At 44.7% G+C, this 22074-nt stretch overlaps 1 protein-coding gene and 1 pseudogene across 2 annotated transcripts; one reads left to right on the top strand and one right to left on the bottom strand.

Moving 5' to 3' along the window:
* Window positions 1-7012: 7012 nt before the first annotated feature.
* LOC311120157 (G-protein coupled receptor 26-like) lies at window positions 7013-21821 on the top strand (annotated as a pseudogene). Its single transcript has 4 exons — window positions 7013-7063; window positions 10245-10862; window positions 17987-18100; window positions 21548-21821. The product of its transcript is annotated as a G-protein coupled receptor 26-like (transcript).
* Window positions 7178-9456, bottom strand: LOC311120164 (uncharacterized protein). Its single transcript, XM_084194781.1, has 3 exons — window positions 9000-9456; window positions 8406-8514; window positions 7178-8212 (listed from the first exon to the last, which is right to left on the bottom strand). Exons 1-3 carry the CDS (start codon window positions 9443-9445, stop codon window positions 7685-7687), a joined length of 1083 nt encoding a protein of 360 aa, XP_084050907.1. The 5' UTR covers window positions 9446-9456; the 3' UTR covers window positions 7178-7684.
* Window positions 21822-22074: the final 253 nt, after the last annotated feature.

Below are 22074 nucleotides of genomic sequence, written 5' to 3'. Positions count from 1 at the left end.
AGCAGGTTGGCCACTCTGGGAGAGGTCACATGCTTTCTAGACTTCACCAGCGATATTGGATACCCTGTGCCAACTCCTTAGCAAGGAAGATCCTTAAGAGCTGTGTCTTCTGCAGGCGGATGCAAGCTAGAGCTGGGGAACAGAAGATGGCTGACCTTCCACAAGATCGGGTAGCACCTGATTTGCCGCCTTTCACCCATTTGGGCATAGATTACTTTGGCCCCATAGAGGTGAAGCGAGGCCGCGTTCATGTGAAGCGGTATGGTGTGATCTTTACTTGCCTTGTGAGTCGAGCTGTCCATCTAGAAGTTGCTAGTTATCTGGATACTGATTCCTGCATCAATGCCCTGCGCAGGTTCATCTGTCGAAGGGGCCCAGTAACAAGTATCAGAACAGACAATGGCACCAACTTTGTCGGAACACACAGAGAGCTAGGAGAAGCTCTGAAAGAGCTGGATCACAACAAGATTCAAAATAAATTACTGAAGGAAGGAGTGACATGGTCATTCAACCCTCCCTCTGGAGCCCACCATGGGGGGGTATGGGAGAGGTTGATCCGACTGGTGAAAAAGATCCTCTATTCAGTCCTTAAAGAGCAAGTACTGGATGATGAGGCTTTGCAGACAGCCTTGTGTGAAGTTGAGGCGATTATGAACGACAGACCAATCACTACTGTAACAAATGACCCTAACGATCTAGAACCCCTGACTCCGAACCATCTGCTTCATCTGAAAGCAAAGCCAGTCCTGCCACCAGGACTATTCCAGAGAAGTGACCTATACTCAAGAAGGAGATGGAAGCAAGTACAATATATCACTGACCTCTTCTGGAAGAGATGGATCAGGGAGTATCTTCCACTTATGCAGGAGCGGAACAAGTGGAACAAAACTAAGAGAAACTTCAGTCCTGGTGACCTTGTGGTCATCGTCGATGACACCGCCCCAAGGAACTCTTGGCTAATGGGGCGTGTGGTGAAGGCTTTGCCAGGGGCCAAAGGTCTTGTCCGGAGCGTCATGGTTAAGACTAAGACCAATATCCTACAGAGACCTATCAATAAACTCTGTCTGCTCCTTGAGGCGACGAAGTGAGACACACACACACACACACACAGTGCTCCATCTTTGAATCACGTGCACCTCTGATTCGTTGATGTCGTACTCTTACATTCTTTGATGTCATACATTTTGTGGACGTCAAACTCTTGACATTTTTTGGAAGTTGAACACCTTTACACTTCAACTCAGACTGAGATCTATGGACTATTTTCCTATATGGCACCTTGTATATTTGTATATAGCTATGAACTGTAATGGTGCTCTGGTATAGAATGTTTTTGTATTGGCTCTACGTTTGAATATTAAGTAATTGTTGTGCATTCAGTGCAGTCAACAATTAGGGGCCGGTATGTTAGAGCCGATTTGGGCATATTTTGTATAAAAGACTGAACATACTGAGCTCCATGTACATTTGTGTAAATATATTAAATATTAATGTATATGATGAAATATTAGGTACGTACCTTTATGATTTATTTACCGGATTGAGATATATTCATTTGTTATTAGTGTAACTCAGTTTTTGGCCCCCCCTCTTGCCCATTCATTGTACTGTGTTAATTGTGTTAGTATAAAGGCAGGAAGTTGGGCCTTCGGGGGGGGGAGTCCTTGCTAGATGCGGGAGCGGTATAGTTTTTTGAACATATAGACATACAGAAATACAGACAGACAGGTCATATTATATGATGTATTTGCATTTCAAGTAATCTCTGCTTTAAGTTGATTGGAGAATACCTTTTTGTTAGATAAGAAGAATAAACATTTTTGTTGCACTATATCCCTGGATCTCATTGAATGTTTGGCCGTTTGGAAACGTTGAGTGTGGACTGTATGCGTCCGAAACAACCCCGCTTCAGGCTAGGGCAGTGGCTATGGTAAAGAGGAAAGGAAGCCACTACACCTCCACTAGAACAGAGCACTGGGTCCTATCCCCTCTCTCCTCTCCTCTCCTCTCCTCTCCTCCACTAGAACAGAGCACTGGGTCCTATCCCCTCTCTCCTCTCCTCTCCTCTCCTCTCCTCTCCTCTCCTCCACTAGAACAGAGCACTGAGTCCTATCCCCTCTCTCCTCTCCTCTCCTCTCCTCTCCTCTCCTCTCCTCTCCTCTCCTCTCCTCTCCTCTCCTCTCCTCTCCTCTCCTCTCCTCTCCTCTCCTCTCCTCTCCTCTCCTCTCCTCTCCTCTCCTCTCCTCTCCTCTCCTCTCCTCTCCTCTCCTCTCCTCCACAAGAACAGAGCACTGGGTCCTATCCCCTCTCTCCTCTCCTCTCCTCTCCTCCACTAGAACAGAGCACTGGGTCCTATCCCCTCTCTCCTCTCCTCTCCCCCACTAGAACAGAGCACTGGGTCCTATCCCCTCTCTCCTCTCCTCTCCTCTCCTCCACTAGAACAGAGCACTGACTCCTATCCCCTCTCTCCTCTCCTCTCCTCTCCTCTCCTCTCCTCTCCTCTCCTCTCCTCTCCTCTCCTCTCCTCTCCTCTCCTCTCCTCTCCTCTCCTCTCCTCTCCTCTCCTCTCCTCTCCTCTCCTCTCCTCTCCTCTCCTCTCCTCTCCTCTCCTCTCCTCTCCTCTCCTCTCCTCTCCTCCACTAGAACAGAGCACTGGGTCCTATCCCCTCTCTCCTCTCCTCTCCTCTCCTCTCCTCCACTAGAACAGAGCACTGGGTCCTAACCCCTCTCTCCTCTCCTCTCCTCCACTAGAACAGAGCACTGGGTCCTATCCCCTCTCTCCTCTCCTCTCCTCCACTAGAACAGAGCACTGGGTCCTATCCCCTCTCTCCTCTCCTCTCCCCCACTAGAACAGAGCACTGGGTCCTATCCCCTCTCTCCTCTCCTCTCCTCCACTAGAACAGAGCACTGGGTCCTATCCCCTCTCTCCTCTCCTCTCCTCCACTAGAACAGAGCACTGGGTCCTATCCCCTCTCTCCTCTCCTCTCCTCCACTAGAACAGAGCACTGGGTCCTATCCCCTCTCTCCTCTCCTCTCCCCCACTAGAACAGAGCACTGGGTCCTATCCCCTCTCTCCTCTCCTCTCCTCCACTAGAACAGAGCACTGGGTCCTATCCCCTCTCTCCTCTCCTCTCCTCTCCTCCACTAGAACAGAGCACTGGTTCCTATCCCCTCTCTCCTCTCCTCTCCTCCACTAGAACAGATCACTGAGTCCTATCCCCTCTCTCCTCTCCTCTCCTCTCCTCTCCTCTCCTCTCCTCTCCTCTCCTCTCCTCTCCTCTCCTCTCCTCTCCTCTCCTCTCCTCTCCTCTCCTCTCCTCTCCTCTCCTCCACTAGAACAGAGCACTGGGTCCTATCCCCTCTCTCCTCTCCTCTCCTCTCCTCCACTAGAACAGAGCACTGGGTCCTATCCCCTCTCTCCTTTCCTCTCCTCTCCTCCACTAGAACAGAGCACTGGGTCCTATCCCCTCTCTCCTCTCCTCTCCTCCACTAGAACAGAGCACTTGGTCCTATCCCCTCTCTCCTCTCCTCTCCTCTCCTCTCCTCTCCTCTCCTCTCCTCTCCTCTCCTCTCCTCTCCTCTCCTCTCCTCCACTAGAACAGAGCACTGGGTCCTATCCCCTCTCTCCTCTCCTCTCCCCCACTAGAACAGAGCACTGAGTCCTATCCCCTCTCTCCTCTCCTCTCCTCTCCTCCACTAGAACAGAGCACTGGGTCCTATCCCCTCTCTCCTCTCCTCTCCTCTCCTCCACTACACAGACACAAGATAACGACACACACTGCTTTTAAAAGCTTCATTTTAATGACCGGCCAATTCATCACATCCATTGTCAGCATATTTTGCATTAATTAGGGAGAATCCATGTCCTGGCACCTTATCAAACTGAATTGTGTGTGTATGTGTGTGTGTGTGTGTGTGCGTGTGTGTGTGTGTGTGTGCGTGTGTGCGTGTGTGTGCATGTGTGTGCGTGTGTGTGTGGGTGTGTATGAATGTGTGTGTGTGCGTGTGTGTGTGTGTGTGTATGTGTGGGTGTGTGTATGTGTGTGTACTTGTAGAAAAACACCAATGATATCCTCCTCTCTTTCATGTTGACGAAACGGTCTATCACTCTGTCATACGCTTTTATTTTTTGTTGTCCTAAGCTACATGGCTAAAATGCTTGCTCGCTAGCATAACTTCCTATAATGGGCAATGATACGCCAGCCCAGCTAGTTAACATTAGCATTCTAGCTACATATTTCTCCGGTGAGATACATTCTGTCTCTTGCGAATTTGAAGGAAAATTATTAAACAAAGAGAGACAAAAGATAAATGATTTTATATGTTTAAAAATATATATATATTGATCAATGTTTTGGGGAAGCCTGGCTTCCCTTGGCATGCAGGAACACACGTCACTGGGTCTCAGAGATAGTCTCCCGAGTGGCGCAGTGGTCTAAGGCACTGCATCGCAGTGCTAGCTGTGCCACTAGAGATCCTGGTTCGAATCCAGGCTCTGTTGTAGCCGGCCGTGACCGGGAGACCCATGGGGCGGTGCACAATTGGCCCAGCGTCGTCTAGGGTAGGGGAGGGAATGGCCGGCAGGGATGTAGCTCAGTTGGTAGAGCATGGCGTTTGCAATTCTCCTTCTCTCTCACTCATTCAAATAATGTATGCACTCACTAACTGTAAGTCGCTCTGGATAAGAGCGTCTGCTAAATGACTAAAATGTAAATAGTCACCACATAGAGGAGTCCTCGCAGTGTTCTGATCTCAGGTGATCATGAACCATCCGGGCAGACCTACATACATTGTGTGGAGGGAAGTCCCTGCCATAAAGATATGGAGACGTTTTGATATCCCAATTAAGATAAAGACCTGCTCTATCTACACAGCCTGGTGCAGTGGTCCTATAAAGACCTGCTCTATCTACACAGCCTGGTGCAGTGGTCTGATAGGGCAAATGTGTGTTTGCGTGTGTATTTGCGCACACGTGTGCGAGTGTGTGTTTCTCCATAATACTCCTGCAGGATAAAAGGCCACGGTACTTTGCTGAAACAGACCCTGACTACACACCAGGGATGACTTTAGCTGGGTTTCCATTCCTCTGGACCTCAGCAGCACTGCCACTTCCTGCATCCCAAATGGCATCAAGGTCACTACATAATACCTTTGACGAGGAACCATTGGGAATAGGGTGCCCTTTGGGACGCAGGCCATCAGTACTTTGTCACATTGGAGTGCCGTAAAAGGTCCATAATGACATTGTAGCTAGTTAACGAGAATTATATTATTTGATTTTGTCTGCTAGAAATGGGTAGGTGTCCCAAACATGTTGTTGTTCCTCAAGGGGTCTTATTTCATCAGAGGACAACAAAGGAAATAATAAAACGCTCCCCCAGCCCTCAGCCCCAGCCCCCAGCCCCCAGCCCCCAGCCCCCAGCCCCCAGCCCTCAGCCCCCAGCCCCCAGCCCTCAGCCCCCAGCCCTCAGCCCCAGCCCCCAGCCCCCAGCCCCCAGCCCTCAGCCCCCAGCCCTCAGCCCCCAGCCCCCAGCCCCCAGCCCTCAGCCCCCAGCCCCCAGCCCCCAGCCCTCAGCCCCCAGCCCCCAGCCCCCAGCCCTCAGCCCCCAGCCCTCAGCCCCCAGCCCTCAGCCTCAGCCCTCAGCCCTCAGCCCTCAGCCCTCAGCCCCCAAAGCCTTACTGAGTTTCTGGGTAGAACAGTGTGCTTGTGTGTGTGTGTGCGTCCGTGCATGTATGCGTGCGTGTGTGTTTTTGTGTGTGTGTGTTGTGGGTGAGCGTGTGTGTGTGTGTACTGGTTAGAGCTGAGCTGCATGGACCCTGGGGTTGGAAATCAGATCCTGCAGCTGGCAGCCTGGCACAGCCGTCTGTCCTCTGCCCTGTGGTGTGTGTGTGTGTGTGTATGTGTGTGTGTGTGTGTGTGTGTGTGTGTGTGTGTGTGTGTGTGTGTGTGTGTGTTTGTGTGTGTGTGTGTGTGTGTTTGTGTTTGTGTGTGTGTGTGTGTGTGTGTGTGTGTGTGTGTGTGTGTGTGTGTGTGTGTGTGTGTGTGTGTGTGTGTGTGTGTGTGTGTGTGTGTGTGTGTGTATGTGTGTGTGTGTGTGTGTGTATGAGTCATCCCCTGAACAAGAGATGTTAATAATAGAGAGATTCTATGTTAATAATAGAGAGATTCTATGTTAATAATAGAGAGATTCTATGTTAATAACAGAGAGATTATATGTTAATAATAGAGAGATTCTATGTTAATAGAGAGATTCTATATTTATAATAGAGAGATTCTATGTTAATAACATAGATTCTATGTTAATAATAGAGAGATTCTATGTTAATAATAGAGAGATTCTATGTAAATGGTCTGCATTTTAATAGTTTTTTCGCCTCAAAGGTGTTGGCACAGACCTGCAGCTATAATGTATCCTACCTGAGGGGGATAGATAGTCAACTTAAAGGGATCAATGTTGGTCAAATGAATACCATTTCATACCATTTCATTCATCGTCTACCTACCACTCATAGTCTATTCTGAAGTGAGAGGGTGAGGGGAGATCTACCTCCCACTCATAGTCTATTCTGAAGTGAGAGAGTGAGGGGAGCTGTCTTAAGAGCGCAGCATCACAGAAGAGAAGACACCACTGCAGAGACACGGGCAGAGGCACAGCGCCTGACAGCTGTTGTTTCATTGCACTTTGTAGTAAATGGGGGAGAGCTTACTTTTTTTAAACATTTCTCCTGCGCATCTCAGCCTCTCTCATTATGTTGGAATCCTCCTAACCTGACGGACATCCCCGATCCCCTCTGCTAGCTCGGCTAGAAGTCTGAGGGCAACGAGGCAGAGGAGAGAGAGACGCAATCGCGCTCCACAGGAGAGGGATATAACCGGGAATGTCTGGATGTGGTTATGGGTGAGTCTTCCAGCTGACACCACGCCTTCATTCTACAACCACATACGGTGGCTGGATCTGGATATAATCATTACCAAAAGTGGGATTCGTAATAAGTGACTTGGACACACACCATGGCCACTGTGGAGGTGTTTCTCTCTGTCTCGGTGGCAGTGATTATAACAGTGTCGTTGCCAGTGGCGGCTGGTGAAAAATATTCTCGGTGGGGCTGTGCCATACTTTTTTTTTCCTGTAACCATCGCGATATATTTTAACACAAACTGCAGGACAGCAGTGCTCAGTGAAACATTCAGTAATTATTTAATGCCAATATTAAAAAGTTGAGGCATTCTTACACAAAAACATATTACACAAACCCAAGCCTTTCATTTGCATTTAAAGTGAACTTTTCACCATTGGTAGTAAACAGGCAACGCAACAGGCATGCTGTCAGAACAGAGTGGAAAGTGGACAATAACATGAAATTATTATAAAGTTTATAGGAAATCTTACACTGTATAAAAGGATGTATAATATAGAAATGGATATCAAGTGGATGAACTCAAACCTTTGACTGGAAGAATAGCATACAGTATTTTATGATCATACTAAATGTGACTAATTGTTAATGTGCTCCAGAACTGCAACAATTAATTGATACAAAACAACCTATATACAGTAATATTAGCAAAGACACTATTAAGACTTTCTAGAGTACCATATATAACTGGATTTTTTATGCTAAGGTCAACTATATACAAAGAAACATGCGGCCAGAGCTGCTCTGTGTGTGTGTGTCTGTCATCTTATTTGTACAGGAATTTTGCCCGTCTGTCCTTCTGAGTGGCAAACCTCTCAATGACCCTTTGATTAAAGTCAGGAATGTCCCTGACAAGTTTCTTCTCCATGGAGAGCATGGCCAGAGCGTTCAGGCGATCCTGTGTCATGCTGTTTCTCAGGAAGGTCTTGATCCTTTTCAGTGTAGAGAAGCACCATTCTGACTCAGCAGTTGTCATGGGTGTGGTGATGAGGATCTTGAGGAGGCTGGCAGTCTCTGTGAAAGTGCTCTGAAGGTTGTTCTCCATGAAGAACTGGTACAGGGGCACTGCACCACTACAAGCCTTGAACTCACTGTTCTCATAGATGAGGGACAGTTCGGTTTTGAGCTTGGCCTTGTTCAACATGGGGTACGCCTCCACGGTTGTTTCAAGCGCTGTATCGGGGAACTTCACACTGTGTTGTGGGAACAACTCTCCGTGCAATAGTGTTGCGCTGATGAGGTGCTGGGTGAAGGAGAACCTCTCTTTGGCATGACTCAGGATGGTATCACATACCTGTAAAAGATACATCATCAGCTTTAATTTGCAATTAAGCTATTTTGATGCAAGTGATCCTGACTGACACATGCCTATGTCCAACTCAAGTATATGATTACCAAGGTGCTGATTGTTCAGGGTTTTGGCTACATACTACCAGGCCTGAAAAAAGTTCTAGGTGGGAAACACTGACAATTACATCACAACTTACCTCTATAGCCAACCTCTGTTGTTCTCCTGGTCCCAGCATCCTCCGTCGCTTGATGGGCTGTTGCTGCTCGTCAGATACGCTGTGCCCACACAAAGAGGGAATTGAGGCCCTGGGTCCAAAAAATAAAGTTTAATTTGATAACTTGCAATCAGACTTCTTAACTCACTGTAATTCCCCCTCAACACACAACCAGTGACTTTTATATATATATATATATATATATATATATATATATATATATATATAGACAGACAGACAGACAGACAGTGTGTATATACACACAAACTATGTCTAGTAACTGCTTTTAACCTGTGATGTACATAATTAACTGATGTTATTACGTTTTAAAGCCTTTTTCTATTACATTTGTGAGAGGGATGCAACATCATTTTGTTCTGCTGTTCACTTAGCAATAAAGTTAATATTCAATAACAACTAGGCCTCTTCTAGAAATTGACCTGGTGGACACCTGAATAATTATTACAAACTGTGTAGTACTTTCCTGCATTATTATCAACGTCTGATTGTGTCTTCTCTTTCCTTTTAAAATACTAAAACAAATATAATTGTGACGGCTCTATGATAATCACTCACACAAGCACCAACTGGCAGTGGGTGGAAACGTCAGTCGTCTCGTCAGCTTGAATGGCGATAAAATCAGCACTCTTTACTTCCTCCAGGATGTAATCCTTAAGCATTGACAGCATACAGTCCAACAGCTCGTTCTGTATCGTCTTTGACGTGCCCTTAAAAACGGTAGCTGTCTTCAGGTGCTCCTCCAGCACACTGTCGAGGGAGGCAACAAAATCCACTAAGCCCCGGAAAATGCCGGGGTTGTCTGAGGAGTCAGTCTCCTCGTGCCCACGCAAGGCCAACTCAAAAGCCCCACAGAACTTCACACAATCGATAATTTTGGATAGAATGTGCCTGTTTTTATCCACCTCCTCATTGTGTTTCCTCACCGCAATCCTGTGGCCGTCATCCAGCTGCGTAGCAATGTTCACCCTTCCTAATACAGCTAGCTTTACAGAGTTGTCCATGTGTGCCCTGGTGTTCTCATGTTTCTTTACCTTCTCTGACAGGTGCTTCATATCCCTCACTCCGGTACCTGTCCATGCTGAATCTGACCCCGTCGTTTTAAAAAGCAAGCACGGAAAGCAAAATAAAGCATTAGCATCAGTGCACCCAGCTAGCCAAGCCTTCCTGGTGTACCAGCTACGGGAGAAGCCGCGCATATACTGCTTCCCTTTCTCGCTAGCCTGCTGTCTGATTGAGAGGTCAGGTTGATCTGGGCCCAGCTCTTTCACCCGAACTTTCTCTGACAAAGTTCTCCTCTCAAACGGATCTTGGAGGAGAGATTTCACCGAGTTAGGGTTGGGTCTTGGAGGAGTAACGTTTGCGTTCGCCATTGTTGTCTAGTAAAAATGGCGTCACTGGACCCCGGTCCTTATTTTATCAGGGGCGAGCTTGGGGCGATAAAATAATCGCCCTCCTTGGATTCGATTTAAGATCGCTTATTGACTACATTTTATGTCATACATTCATATCTTAAATTAGCAATTGGCTTAACTGCTACGTAGACCCGCCTCCTCGGGGCACTTTCTGTATCGCCCAGAGCTGACGAGGCGTTTGACAGGCAGAGGAAAGGTTGCGAATATGATTTTCTATCATATCTTACACATATTACTGTGTGCATTCCATATTTCAAACACACAAATATTGACATACTGATGTTTTTATTATTATTATTATTATTTTTATTTTTTTATTTTTTTATTTTGTAAAATAATTTTATTTAAGGGGGCGGCGCCCTAGCGCCCTCTATCGGCCAGCCGCCACTGGTCGTTGCTGTCCAACGTCGTGGTGCTGATCTGCTTTCTGTACAACCCAGAGATCAGGAAGCAGGTGCCCGGTGTGTTCACCCTCAACCTCACCTTCTGCAACTTGTTGCTGACCGTTTCCAACATGCCTCTAACTCTGGTGGGACTCATCAAGAAGGGTCAGCCTGGAGGTGACGCTTTCTGTCAGTTTGTCGGCTTTTCGGGACACTTTTCTAACGACTAATTCGATGTTGAGCATGGCGGCTCTAAGCGTCGACAGGTGGATCGCTGTAGTTTTCCCGTTGAGTTACCATTCTAGAATGCGACACAGAGATGCAGCACTCGTGCTCGGATACACACGGGTCCATTCTATGTCCTTTTCGACAGTGGCGGCTTGTCTCTCTTGGGTGGGATACCATCAACTTTACGCGTCGTGCACTCTCTCCGACGTGAGGGAGAACAGTCAGACCCAGTTTGTTATCTTTACCGTGTTTTTTCACGCACTCACCTTTCTCCTGTCATTTCTAGTGCTGTGTGTCACATACCTCAAAGTGCTGAAGGTGGCAAGGTTCCACTGTAAACGGATAGACGTTATCACAATGCAAACTTTAGTGCTGCTGGTGGACATTCACCCAAGGTAAGAGAAGAGGTGTTTGAGTTGCATCTTCCTCTGTGCACCTTGCTCCAACTCACTGTTGTTTTTTTATTTCATGTTGAAACCAGCAGAATGCATCAAGGGACATTTCTTTTATTCTATTTAATTGTGTTATATTGCGTGCTAATCGATTACTCCTTCCAGTAACATGATTATCCTCATTCCTGAGTTCCTGCTGTGCACCACGTGGATACATTGGTCTTGTCGTGCACTCTAAGGATTATTTCAGGTATCAGACAGAATAATGGCCCAACACTTTCAAAATGGATCAATTGTGTATCATATACTTTGATGTGATGAGATACAAAGAGAACCGTAAAGAGACGGATACAACACATTTACATTTACATTTACATTTTAGTCATTTAGCAGACGCTCTTATCCAGAGCGACTCACCAATTGGTGCGTTCACCCTATAGCCAGTGGGATGACCACTTTACAATTTTTTTTTGGGGGGGGGGGGGGTAGAAGGATTACTTTATCCTATCCCAGGTATTCCTTAAAGAGGTGGTCTTTAAGGAAAACACTATCTGCTATACATGCAGTAACCCCAGATAGTTAATGGTTATATCTGCTATACATGCAGTAACCCCAGATAGTTAATGGTTATATCTGGTATACATGCAGTAACCCCAGATAGTTAATGGTTATATCTGGTATACATGCAGTAACCCCAGATAGTTAATGGTTATATCTGCTATACATGCAGTAACCCCAGATAGTTAATGGTTATATCTGGTATACATGCAGTAACCCCAGATAGTTAATGGTTATATCTGGTATACATGCAGTAACCCCAGATAGTTAATGGTTATATCTGCTATACATGCAGTAACCCCAGATAGTTAATGGTTATATCTGCTATACATGCAGTAACCCCAGATAGTTAACGGTTATATCTGCTATACATGCAGTAACCCCAGATAGTTAATGGTTATATCTGCTATACATGCAGTAACCCTAGATAGTTAATGGTTATATATGCTATACATGCAGTAACCCCAGATAGTTAATGGTTATATCTGCTATACATGCAGTAACCCCAGATAGTTAATGGTTATATCTGGTATACATGCAGTAACCCCAGATAGTTAATGGTTATATCTGGTATACATGCAGTAACCCCAGATAGTTAATGGTTATACCTGGTATACATGCAGTAACCCCAGATAGTTAATGGTTATATCTGGTATACATGCAGTAACCCCAGATAGTTAATGGTTATATCTGCTATACATGCAGTAACCCCAGATAGTTAATGGTTATATATGCTATACATGCAGTAACCCCAGATAGTTAATGGTTATATCTGGTATACATGCAGTAACCCCAGATAGTTAATGGTTATATCTGCTATACATGCAGTAACCCCAGATAGTTAATGGTTATATCTGCTATACATGCAGTAACCCCAGATAGTTAATGGTTATATCTGGTATACATGCAGTAACCCCAGATAGTTAATGGTTATATCTGCTATACATGCAGTAACCCCAGATAGTTAATGGTTATATCTGGTATACATGCAGTAACCCCAGATAGTTAATGGTTATATCTGGTATACATGCAGTAACCCCAGATAGTTAATGGTTATATCTGCTATACATGCAGTAACCCCAGATAGTTAATGGTTATATATGCTATACATGCAGTAACCCCAGATAGTTAATGGTTATATCTGGTATACATGCAGTAACCCCAGATAGTTAATGGTTATATCTGGTATACATGCAGTAACCCCAGATAGTTAATGGTTATATCTGCTATACATGCAGTAACCCCAGATAGTTAATGGTTATATCTGCTATACATGCAGTAACCCCAGATAGTTAATGGTTATATCTGGTATACATGCAGTAACCCCAGATAGTTAATGGTTATATCTGGTATACATGCAGTAACCCCAGATAGTTAATGGTTATATCTGCTATACATGCAGTAACCCCAGATAGTTAACCCGTTGGTTTTGATGAGATCATCATGGGCCCGGGTCACAGGAAAATACGACGCTCCTGTGTTTCAGCTCTGATCTGGTTGCCTCCCAAATGGTACCCTATTTCCTTTATAGTGCACTACTATTGACCAGAGCCCTATGAGCCCTATCAGCCCTGGTCCAAAGTAGTGCACTAAATAGGGAATATGGTGCCCTTTGGGACGCATCCTGTTTCCTGGTTAGAATAGGGCAGAATCAGTGTTTTACTGAGTGGCAGTGGCATCCCATTACGTTGTCATTTACTATAGCCTAAGAGATAGACTCTTTGTCTGTTTTCCTGGAAAAAAACGGTCTAATATGGTTAAAATACTATTATCATTATCAATCATCATCATCATCATCACACACACACCAGACCCCACACTGTCGTCACATATGCATGCAATAACACGTGTTTTTAACCTCTACTGGATCGGTGTCCCGTATACGGGACGGTTGAGCTAACGTGCGCTAATGTGATTAGCATGACTGTTGTAGGTAACAGCAAACTTTCCAGGACATAGACATGTCTTATATGGGCAGAAAGCTTAACTTCTTGTTAATCTAACTGCACTGTCCAATTTACAGTAGCTATTACAGTGAAAAAATACCATGCTATTGTTTGAGGAGAGTGCACAACAACAAAAAACGTATCACGGCAACTGGTTTGATACATTCTCCTCTGAAGGTAAATAATGTTCTTACATTCAGTAATCTTGATCTGGTTTGTCATCCTAAGGGTCCCAGAGATAACATGTAGCATAGTGTTGTTTGATAAAATCCATTTTTGTGTTCAAATGTAGGAACTGGGTTCTACAGTTTGAACCCCTGCTGTCTCTGGCTCCACACCCACCCCGCCCGGCCATCTAGATGTGTGAAAGTTAGTGTAGAAGCTAATTATCCATCATGTATGACATTCCTGGGAGTGTGTAAACTTACATTTTGTATTACCATATCATTGTTCTCTATAGTTATGTACTTGAAAATGTATCAATTGACCAATTCGGCACATTTGGGCAGACTTGATACAAAATAGTCCAGTATTCCAATGCTTCACTGGATCAATCTGAAACTTTGCACATACAGTGCTGCCATCTAGTGGCCAAAATCTATATCGCGCCTAAACTGCAATATTATATTGTGGCCTTTCTCTTGCATTTCAAAGATGATTTCAAAGATGATGGAACAAAAAAACAAAACAAAAAAACGCATGTTTTTTTGTTTGTATTATCTTTTACCAGATCTAATGTGATATCAAGACTATGCATGTCCTTGCTTCAGGTCCTGAGCTACATGCAGTTAGATTTGGGTATGTCATTTTAGGAAAACATTGAAAAAAAGGGATTAATGTAAAAATGTGATTATGACAATATTGCTGTCTATGACTGCAATGCATGTACAGTACCTTCGGAAAGTATTCAGACCCCTTGACTTTTTCCACATTTTGTTACGTTACAGCCTTATTCTAACATTTTATATAAATCGTTTGTTTCCCCTCCTCAATCTACACACAATACCCCATAATGACAAAACAAAAACAGGTTGTAAGACATTTTTGCTAATAAAAACACTCATGAAATATTACATTTACATAAGTATTCAGACCCTTTACTCAGTACTTTGTTGAAGCACCTTTGGCAGCGATTACAACCTTGAATCTTCTTGGGTATGACGCTGCAAGCTTGGCACACCTGTATTTGGGGATTTTCTCCCATTCTTCTCTGCAGATCCTCTCAAGCTCTGTCAGGTTTGATGGGGAGCTTCGCTGCACAGCTAATTTCAGGTCTCTCCAGAGATGTTCAAGTCCGGGCTCTGGCTGGGCCATTCAAGGACATTCAGAGACTTGTCCCGAAGCTAGTCCTGTGTTGTCTTTGCTGTGTGCTTAGAGTCGTTGAACCTTCACCCCAGTCTGAGGTTCTGAGCGCTCTGGAGCAGGTTTTCATCAAGTATCTCTCTGTACTTTGCTCTGTTCATCTTTGCCTCGATCCTGACTAGTCTCCCAGTCCCTGCCGCTGAAAAACATCCCCACAGCATGATGCTGCCACCACCATGCTTCACCGTAGGTTTCCTCCAGATGTAACGCTTAGCATTCAGGCCAAAGAGTTCAATCTTGGTTTCATCAGACCAGATAATCTTGTTTAGGTGCCTTTTGGCAAACTCCAAGCGGGCTGTCTTGTGCCTTTTACGGAGGAGTGGCTTCCGTCTGGCCACTCTACCATAAAGGCCTGATTGGTGGAGTTCTGCAGAGAAGGTTCTCCCATCTCCACAGAGGAACTCTAGTGCTCTGTCAGAGTGACCATCAGGTTCTTGGTCACCTCCCTGATCAAGGCCCTTTTCCCCAGATTGCCGAGTTTGGCCAGGCGGCCAGCTCTAGGAAGAGTCTTGGTGGTTCCAAACTTCTTCTATTTAAGAATGATTGAGGCTACTGTGTTCTTGGGGACCTTAAATGGTGCAGAATGTTTTTGGTACCCTTCTCAAGATCTGTGCCTCGATACAATCCTGTCTCGGAGCTCTACGGACAATTCCTTCGACCTCATGGCTTGGTTTTTGCTCTGACATGCACTGTGAACTGTGGGACCTTATATAGACAGGTGTGTGCCTTTCCAAATCATGTCCAATCAATTGAATTTACCACAGGTGGACTCCAATCAAGTTGTAGAAACATCACAAGGATGATCAATGGAAACAGGATGCACCTGAGCTCAATTGCGAGTCTCATAGCAAAGGGTCTGAATACTTCTGTAAATAAGGTATGTTATTTGTATAAACCTGTTTTTTGGGGTATTGTGTGTAGATATTTAAACAATGAAAATCAGTTTTAGAATAAGGCTGTAACGTAACAAAATGTGGTTAAAGGGAAGGCGTCTGAATACTTTCCGTATGCATGCACACACGCATACGCACACACACTGTCATCCTCAATCTGTACGGCTGCCAGAAAAAGACACCTAATGGCACCTCATGGCACTTTAGGACACCTCATGGCACTTTAGGACACCTCAAGGCACTGTAGGACACCTCATGGCACTTTAGGACACCTCATGGAACTGTAGGACACCTCATGGCACTTTAGGACACCTCATGGCACTTTAGGACACCTCGTGGCACTTTAGGACACCTCATGGCACTTTAGGACACCTCATGGCACTTTAGGACACCTCATGGCACTTTAGGACACCTCATGGCACTTTAGGACACCTCATGGCACTTTAGGACACCTCATGGCACTTTAGGACACCTCATGGCACTTTAGGACACCTCATGGAACTGTAGGACACCTCATGGCACTTTAGGACACCGCATCAGATCATGGCACCGCATGAGAACTAATGGCACCGAATGACACCTAATGACAACTCAAATCAAATCAAATTTTATTTGCCACATGCGCCGAATACAACAGGTGGTAGGGGTAGAAGGACCCATGCCAAATACCTTACAGTGAAATGCTTACTTACATGCCCTTAACCAACAGTGCAGTTTTAAGATAAATAAGTGTTAAGTAAAAAATAGATGAATAAAAAATAAAAATGGAAATAGTCTGTGTAGCCATGATTAGCTGTTCGGGAGTCTTACGGCTTGGGGGTAGAAGCTGTTAAGAAACCTTTTGGACCTAGACTTTGCGCTCCGGTACCGCTTGCCGTGCGATAGAAGAGAGAACAGTCTATGACTAGGGTGGCTGGAATCTTTGACAATTTTTAGGGTCTTCCTCTGACACCGCCTGGTATAGAGGTCCTGGATGGCAGGAAGCTTGGCCCCAGTGATGTACTGGGTCGTATGCACTACCCTCGGATGCCGAGCAGTTGCCATACCAGGCGGTGATGCAACCAGTCAGGATGCTCTCGATGGTGCAGCTTTAGAACTTTTTGAGGATCTGAGGACCCATGCCAAATATGTTCAGTCTCCTGAGGGGGAATAGGCTTTGTCGTGCCCTCTTCACAACTGTCATGTCATGGTGTGTTTGGACCATGATAGTTTGTTGGTGATGTGGACACCAAGGAACTTGAAGCTCTCAACCTGTTCCACTACAGCCCCGTCGATGAGAATGGGGGCGTGCTCAGTCCTCTTCTTTTTCCTGTAGTCCACAATCATCTCCTTTGTCTTGGTCACGTTGAGGGAGAGGTTGTTATCCTGGCACCACACGGCCAGGTCTCTGACCTCCTCACTATAGGCTGTCTCATCGTTGTCGGTGATCAGGCCTACCACTGTTGTGTCGTCGGCAAACTTAATGATGGTGTCGGAGTCAGGGAGTACAGGAGGGGACTGAGCACGCACCCCTGAGGGGCCCCCGTGTTGAGGATCAGCGTGGCAGATGTGTTGTTACCTACCCTTACCACCTGGGGGCGGCCCGTCAGGAAGTCCAGGATCCAGTTGCAGAGGGAGGTGTTTAGTCCCAGGGTCCTTAGCTTAGTGATGAGCTTTGAGGGCACTATGGTGTTGAACGCTGAGCTGTAGTCAATGAATAGCATTCTCACTAAGCACACTTAATGACAACTAAGCACACCTAATGTCACTTAATGGCACCTAATGAAACCTAATGACAACTCAGCACACCTAATAATACCTCATGGCAGGTATTATAACAACATCATGTTCATGCTGCCAATGACTGGAACGAATTGCAAAAATCTCTGAAGCTGGACACTCTTATCTCCCTCACTAACTTTAAGCATCAGTTGTCAGAGCACCTTACCGATCACTGCACCTGTACACAGCCCATCTGTAATTAGCCCACCCAACTACCTCATCCCTATATTGTTATTTATTTTGCTCATTTGCACCCCAGTATCTCTATTTGCACATCTATCATTCCAGTGTTAATACTAATTGTAATTATTTTGCACTATGGCCTATTTATTGCCTTACCTCCATAACTTACTACATTTGCACACACTGTATATATATATTTTCTATTGTATTTTTGACTGTACGTTTTGTTTTACCCCATATGTAACTCTGTGTTGTTGTTTTTATCGCACTGCTTTGCTTTATCTTGGCCAGGTCGCAGTTGTAAATGAGAACTTGTTCTCAACTGGCTTCTTACCTGGTTAAATAAAGGTGAAAAAAAATATGAAAAAATAAATGTCATGGTGACACTGTCAAATATAGTGTAACCACATATTTCCCTGATCAGTGTTCGAGAGCGCTGTCTGGAGGAGCAGAAGAGGAGGGGACAGAGAGCAACCAGGAAGATCTGTACCTTCATCGGCACGTTCATTGTCTGCTTTGCTCCCTACGTCATCACCAGGTGAGTAGAAAGGGGGAGGGAGAGAGAGAGAGACATCTTTACAGTACAGTACAGTATAATGTAAGTCCCTGACATCTTTACAAGAGCACATTAGATGGTTTTCCCCTGACATCTTTACAAGAGTACAGTAGAATGTAAGTCCCTGACAGTTTCTCTTTACAAGAGTACAGTAGATGGTATGTCCCTGACAGTTTCTCTTTACAAGAGTACAGTAGATGGTATGTCCCTGACAGTTTCTCTTTACAAGAGTACAGTAGATGGTATGTCCCTGACAGTTTCTTTTTACAAGAGTACAGTAGATGGTATGTCCCTGACAGTTTCTCTTTACAAGAGTACAGTAGATGGTATGTCCCTGACAGTTTCTCTTTACAAGAGTACAGTAGATGGTATGTCCCTGACATCTTTACAAGAGTACAGTAGATGATATGTCCCTGACATCTTTACAAGAGTACAGTAGATGATATGTCCCTGACATCTTTACAAGAGTACAGTAGATGGTATGTCCCTGACAGTTTCTCTTTACAAGAGTACAGTAGATGGTATGTCCCTGACAGTTTCTCTTTACAAGAGTACAGTAGATGGTATGTCCCTGACAGTTTCTCTTTACAAGAGTACAGTAGATGGTATGTCCCTGACAGTTTCTCTTTACAAGAGTACAGTAGATGGCATGTCCCTGACAGTTTCTATTTACAAGAGTACAGTAGATGATATGTCCCTGACAGTTTCTCTTCACAAGAGTACAGTAGATGATATGTCCCTGACAGTTTCTCTTTACAAGAGTACAGTAGATGGTATGTCCCTGACAGTTTCTCTTTACAAGAGTACAGTAGATGGTATGTCCCTGACAGTTTATCTTTACAAGAGTACAGTAGATGATATGTCCCTGACATCTTTACAAGAGTACAGTAGATGGTATGTCCCTGACAGTTTCTCTTTACAAGAGTACAGTAGATGGTATGTCCCTGACAGTTTCTCTTTACAAGAGTACAGTAGATGGTATGTCCCTGACAGTTTCTCTTTACAAGAGTACAGTAGATGATATGTCCCTGACAGTTTCTCTTTACAAGAGTACAGTAGATGGTATGTCCCTGACAGTTTCTCTTTACAAGAGTACAGTAGATGGTATGTCCCTGACAGTTTCTCTTTACAAGAGTACATTAGATGGTATGTCCCTGACATCTTTACAAGAGTACAGTAGATGATATGTCCCTGACAGTTTCTCTTTACAAGAGCACATTAGATGATATGTCCCTGACATCTTTACAAGGGTACATTAGATGATATGTCCCTGACATCTTTACAAGAGTACAGTAGATGGTATGTCCCTGACATCTTTACAAGAGTACATTAGATTATATGTCCCTGACATCTTTACAAGAGTACAGTAGATGATATGTCCCTGACATCTTTACAAGAGTACAGTAGATGATATGTCCCTGACAGTTTATCTTTACAAGAGTACAGTAGATGGTATGTCTCTGACATACAATTAACTCATTAGGATCTGGGGCACCACGAGAGCGGTTCTTTAAAGAGTCACCATCACCTGAATTAAACTCTAAAAGGTCTTTACCGATCACATCTATAAACAGTCAACTTATTAATCATAACCTCGTATCATATCATCATTCTGAACAGTTGTAACCTCCTTGCATCTGCAAAAAACCTGAGCCTGCCTTACTACAAATTGGTTTAATGATGTATTTGCTAGCTAATTAAATGGGAACACAGGATAAACATACACACTCTGCACCGGTTACTGACTGGAGAAAACAGGTCCCTAGTGGAATGACAACAACATGGCTGCTTGCTACAGAAGAGAGGGAGAGGGAGAGGGAGACACTTAACATTGCCACATTCGGAAACTACTCTCCTCTACAGTAACCATATACTTTGCACACGAACCGCCGCCCACTTTGAGTAAGAAATCATGAATGTATTTACGTGAAATGTCTTAGTCTCTCAGGGATCTCTTGGTGAACCGGGCCGGCCTGGAAAGGGAGTTGGGCCTTCTCGCGGCACGCTTGTAAGGCTCTGATTGTCCAAACAGGTTCCAACAAGTTTTCTACTGTTGTTCTCTTCTTCCTAGTTGTCCGGTTTCCGACGACTTCTGGTGTATTCCGGAACAGAACTACAGAGTTGATTTTTCCTTCCGTTTGCTCTTGAAGATGCTTCTTTTGAAGATAGGCTAGCCAGCCGTATCGATGATTCCCAGTGGGGTGATGGGCGTAGCGTAACAGGATGGATTGAGCAGAGTAATAGGACGTGCCTACTTAAATTCGCTTTCGAAGATACTTTACCTAGAACAGCTAATCAGCCGTACCAGTGAGTTTATCCTCTCCCCCTCGTGTTGAGATTCAAAGTTCCAACCATTTTTAAACGTGTAGCTGTCGCTTTCACATTTTCTGGTCTGATATGTTAATTCGTAAGCCATCCTTTTATACACTCTGCTCAAAGGGGGCGGTTCCGTCAGGCCGACACGCTCTCTGACCTCACTTTGGGCAGTGACTACTAACTGTGCCAAGTTATGAAAAATAAAGTTCTCAAATCACATCCCTCTCTTAACAAAAACACTAATCATTTTTCATATTATATGCACAACACATAGGATGGACACTTCGTATATATAGTGAGTATACTTTCCAAGTTACATTATTTTCTTTATACATTTTTTTATGACATCACAAAATAACAACCAATATGACCTTAGTGTCCAACAGATCACCTCTGGCCATTCCCCACGTTCTATGTTAGGAATATTATTCCAGTATTAGCTTTTGAACATGTTAAAGTTTCAGCTGAAAAAAGTCTGTTAAACTAAGACATTCCTTTGGGGATCTTGAGAGGGAGAGCCTGGGCCTTCTCCCTTGATTTACGACAGGGCGTGAGCTGTTAACCCCCCTCTACGGGTGAGAGGGGGTCTGATTGAAGTTATTCATTGCAAACCTGATCTGACCTATTTGGATTCTTGTGGACAGTCATGACAGTCTGCTCAATCAGAAATGTCCTTTAATCATTACAATTTCAAGTATTTTAATGATGACTGAATCTTTACCTGTCCTGTAAATACATTATCATGAATTGAATAATAACAAACAACATAACTAAATGTCTGCTTTGTGGTGACCTCTTCTCAAGTTGTGTCAGGACAATTAGAATGTTGCACTTTGTTGCAGTTGATGTCCATGAAGAGAATTAGGGCTGACTGTTTTTGACATCCATAGATAGTTATTCTCTCTCTCTCTCTCTCTCTCTCTCTCTCTCTCTCTCTCTCTCTCTCTCTCTCTCTCTCTCTCTCTCTCTCTCTCTCTCTCTCTCTCTCTCTCTCTCTCTCTCTCTCTCTCTCTCTCTCTCTCTCTCTCTCTCTCTCTCTCTCTCTCTCTCTCTCTCTCTCTCTCTCTCTCTCTCTCTCTCTCTCTCTCTCTCTCTCTCTCTCTACCTGTATAGGATCGTGGAGTTATTTCCCTCTGTGCCTATCGACCACCACTGGGGAGTGGTCTCCAAGTGCTTGGCCTATAGCAAGGCGGCTTGCGACCCCTTCGTCTACTCTCTTCTCCGTAACCAGTACAAGAAGACGTGTGGTGACATCATCAACAGGCTGCTGAAGCCCAGCTCTCTGAATGCATCTGGACCAGGTCACCATCATAGCCATGAGACCAGGGGGAGGAACAACCTAATCCAGACTGCAGCAGACTGGGGAAGGGGTAGTGTTATTGTCTAAGGGTTGATACTCTATGTTCAGACTGAGGAAGGGGTAGTGTTATTGTCTAAGGGTTGATACTCTATGTTCAGACTGAGGAAGGGGTAGTGTTATTGTCTAAGGGTTGATACTCTATGTTCAGACTGAGGAAGGGGTAGTGTTATTGTCTAAGGGTTGATACTCTATGTTCAGACTGAGGAAGGGGTAGTCAAATCAAATCAAATCAAATTGTATTGGTCACATGCGCCGAATACAACAGGTGCAGACATTACAG

This window comes from Coregonus lavaretus (assembly GCF_964263955.1).
Source record: "Coregonus lavaretus genome assembly, contig: HAP1_SCAFFOLD_279, whole genome shotgun sequence".
NCBI classification, from domain to species: domain Eukaryota; kingdom Metazoa; phylum Chordata; class Actinopteri; order Salmoniformes; family Salmonidae; genus Coregonus; species Coregonus lavaretus.
Note: the sequence above shows the minus strand (reverse complement) of the source record. Positions and strands in the feature narration are given on the sequence as shown.

Coding starts and splice junctions, on each gene's coding strand:
- LOC311120164 (XM_084194781.1), bottom strand. CDS start 9,445: ATGGACAACTCTGTAAAGCTAGCTGTATTAGGAAGGGTGAACATTGCT. Junction 8,515..8,999: donor CACTGCCAGTTGGTGCTTGT/GTGAGTGATTAT, acceptor TTTTGGACCCAG/GGCCTCAATTCCCTCTTTGT. Junction 8,213..8,405: donor AACAGAGGTTGGCTATAGAG/GTAAGTTGTGAT, acceptor TATCTTTTACAG/GTATGTGATACCATCCTGAG.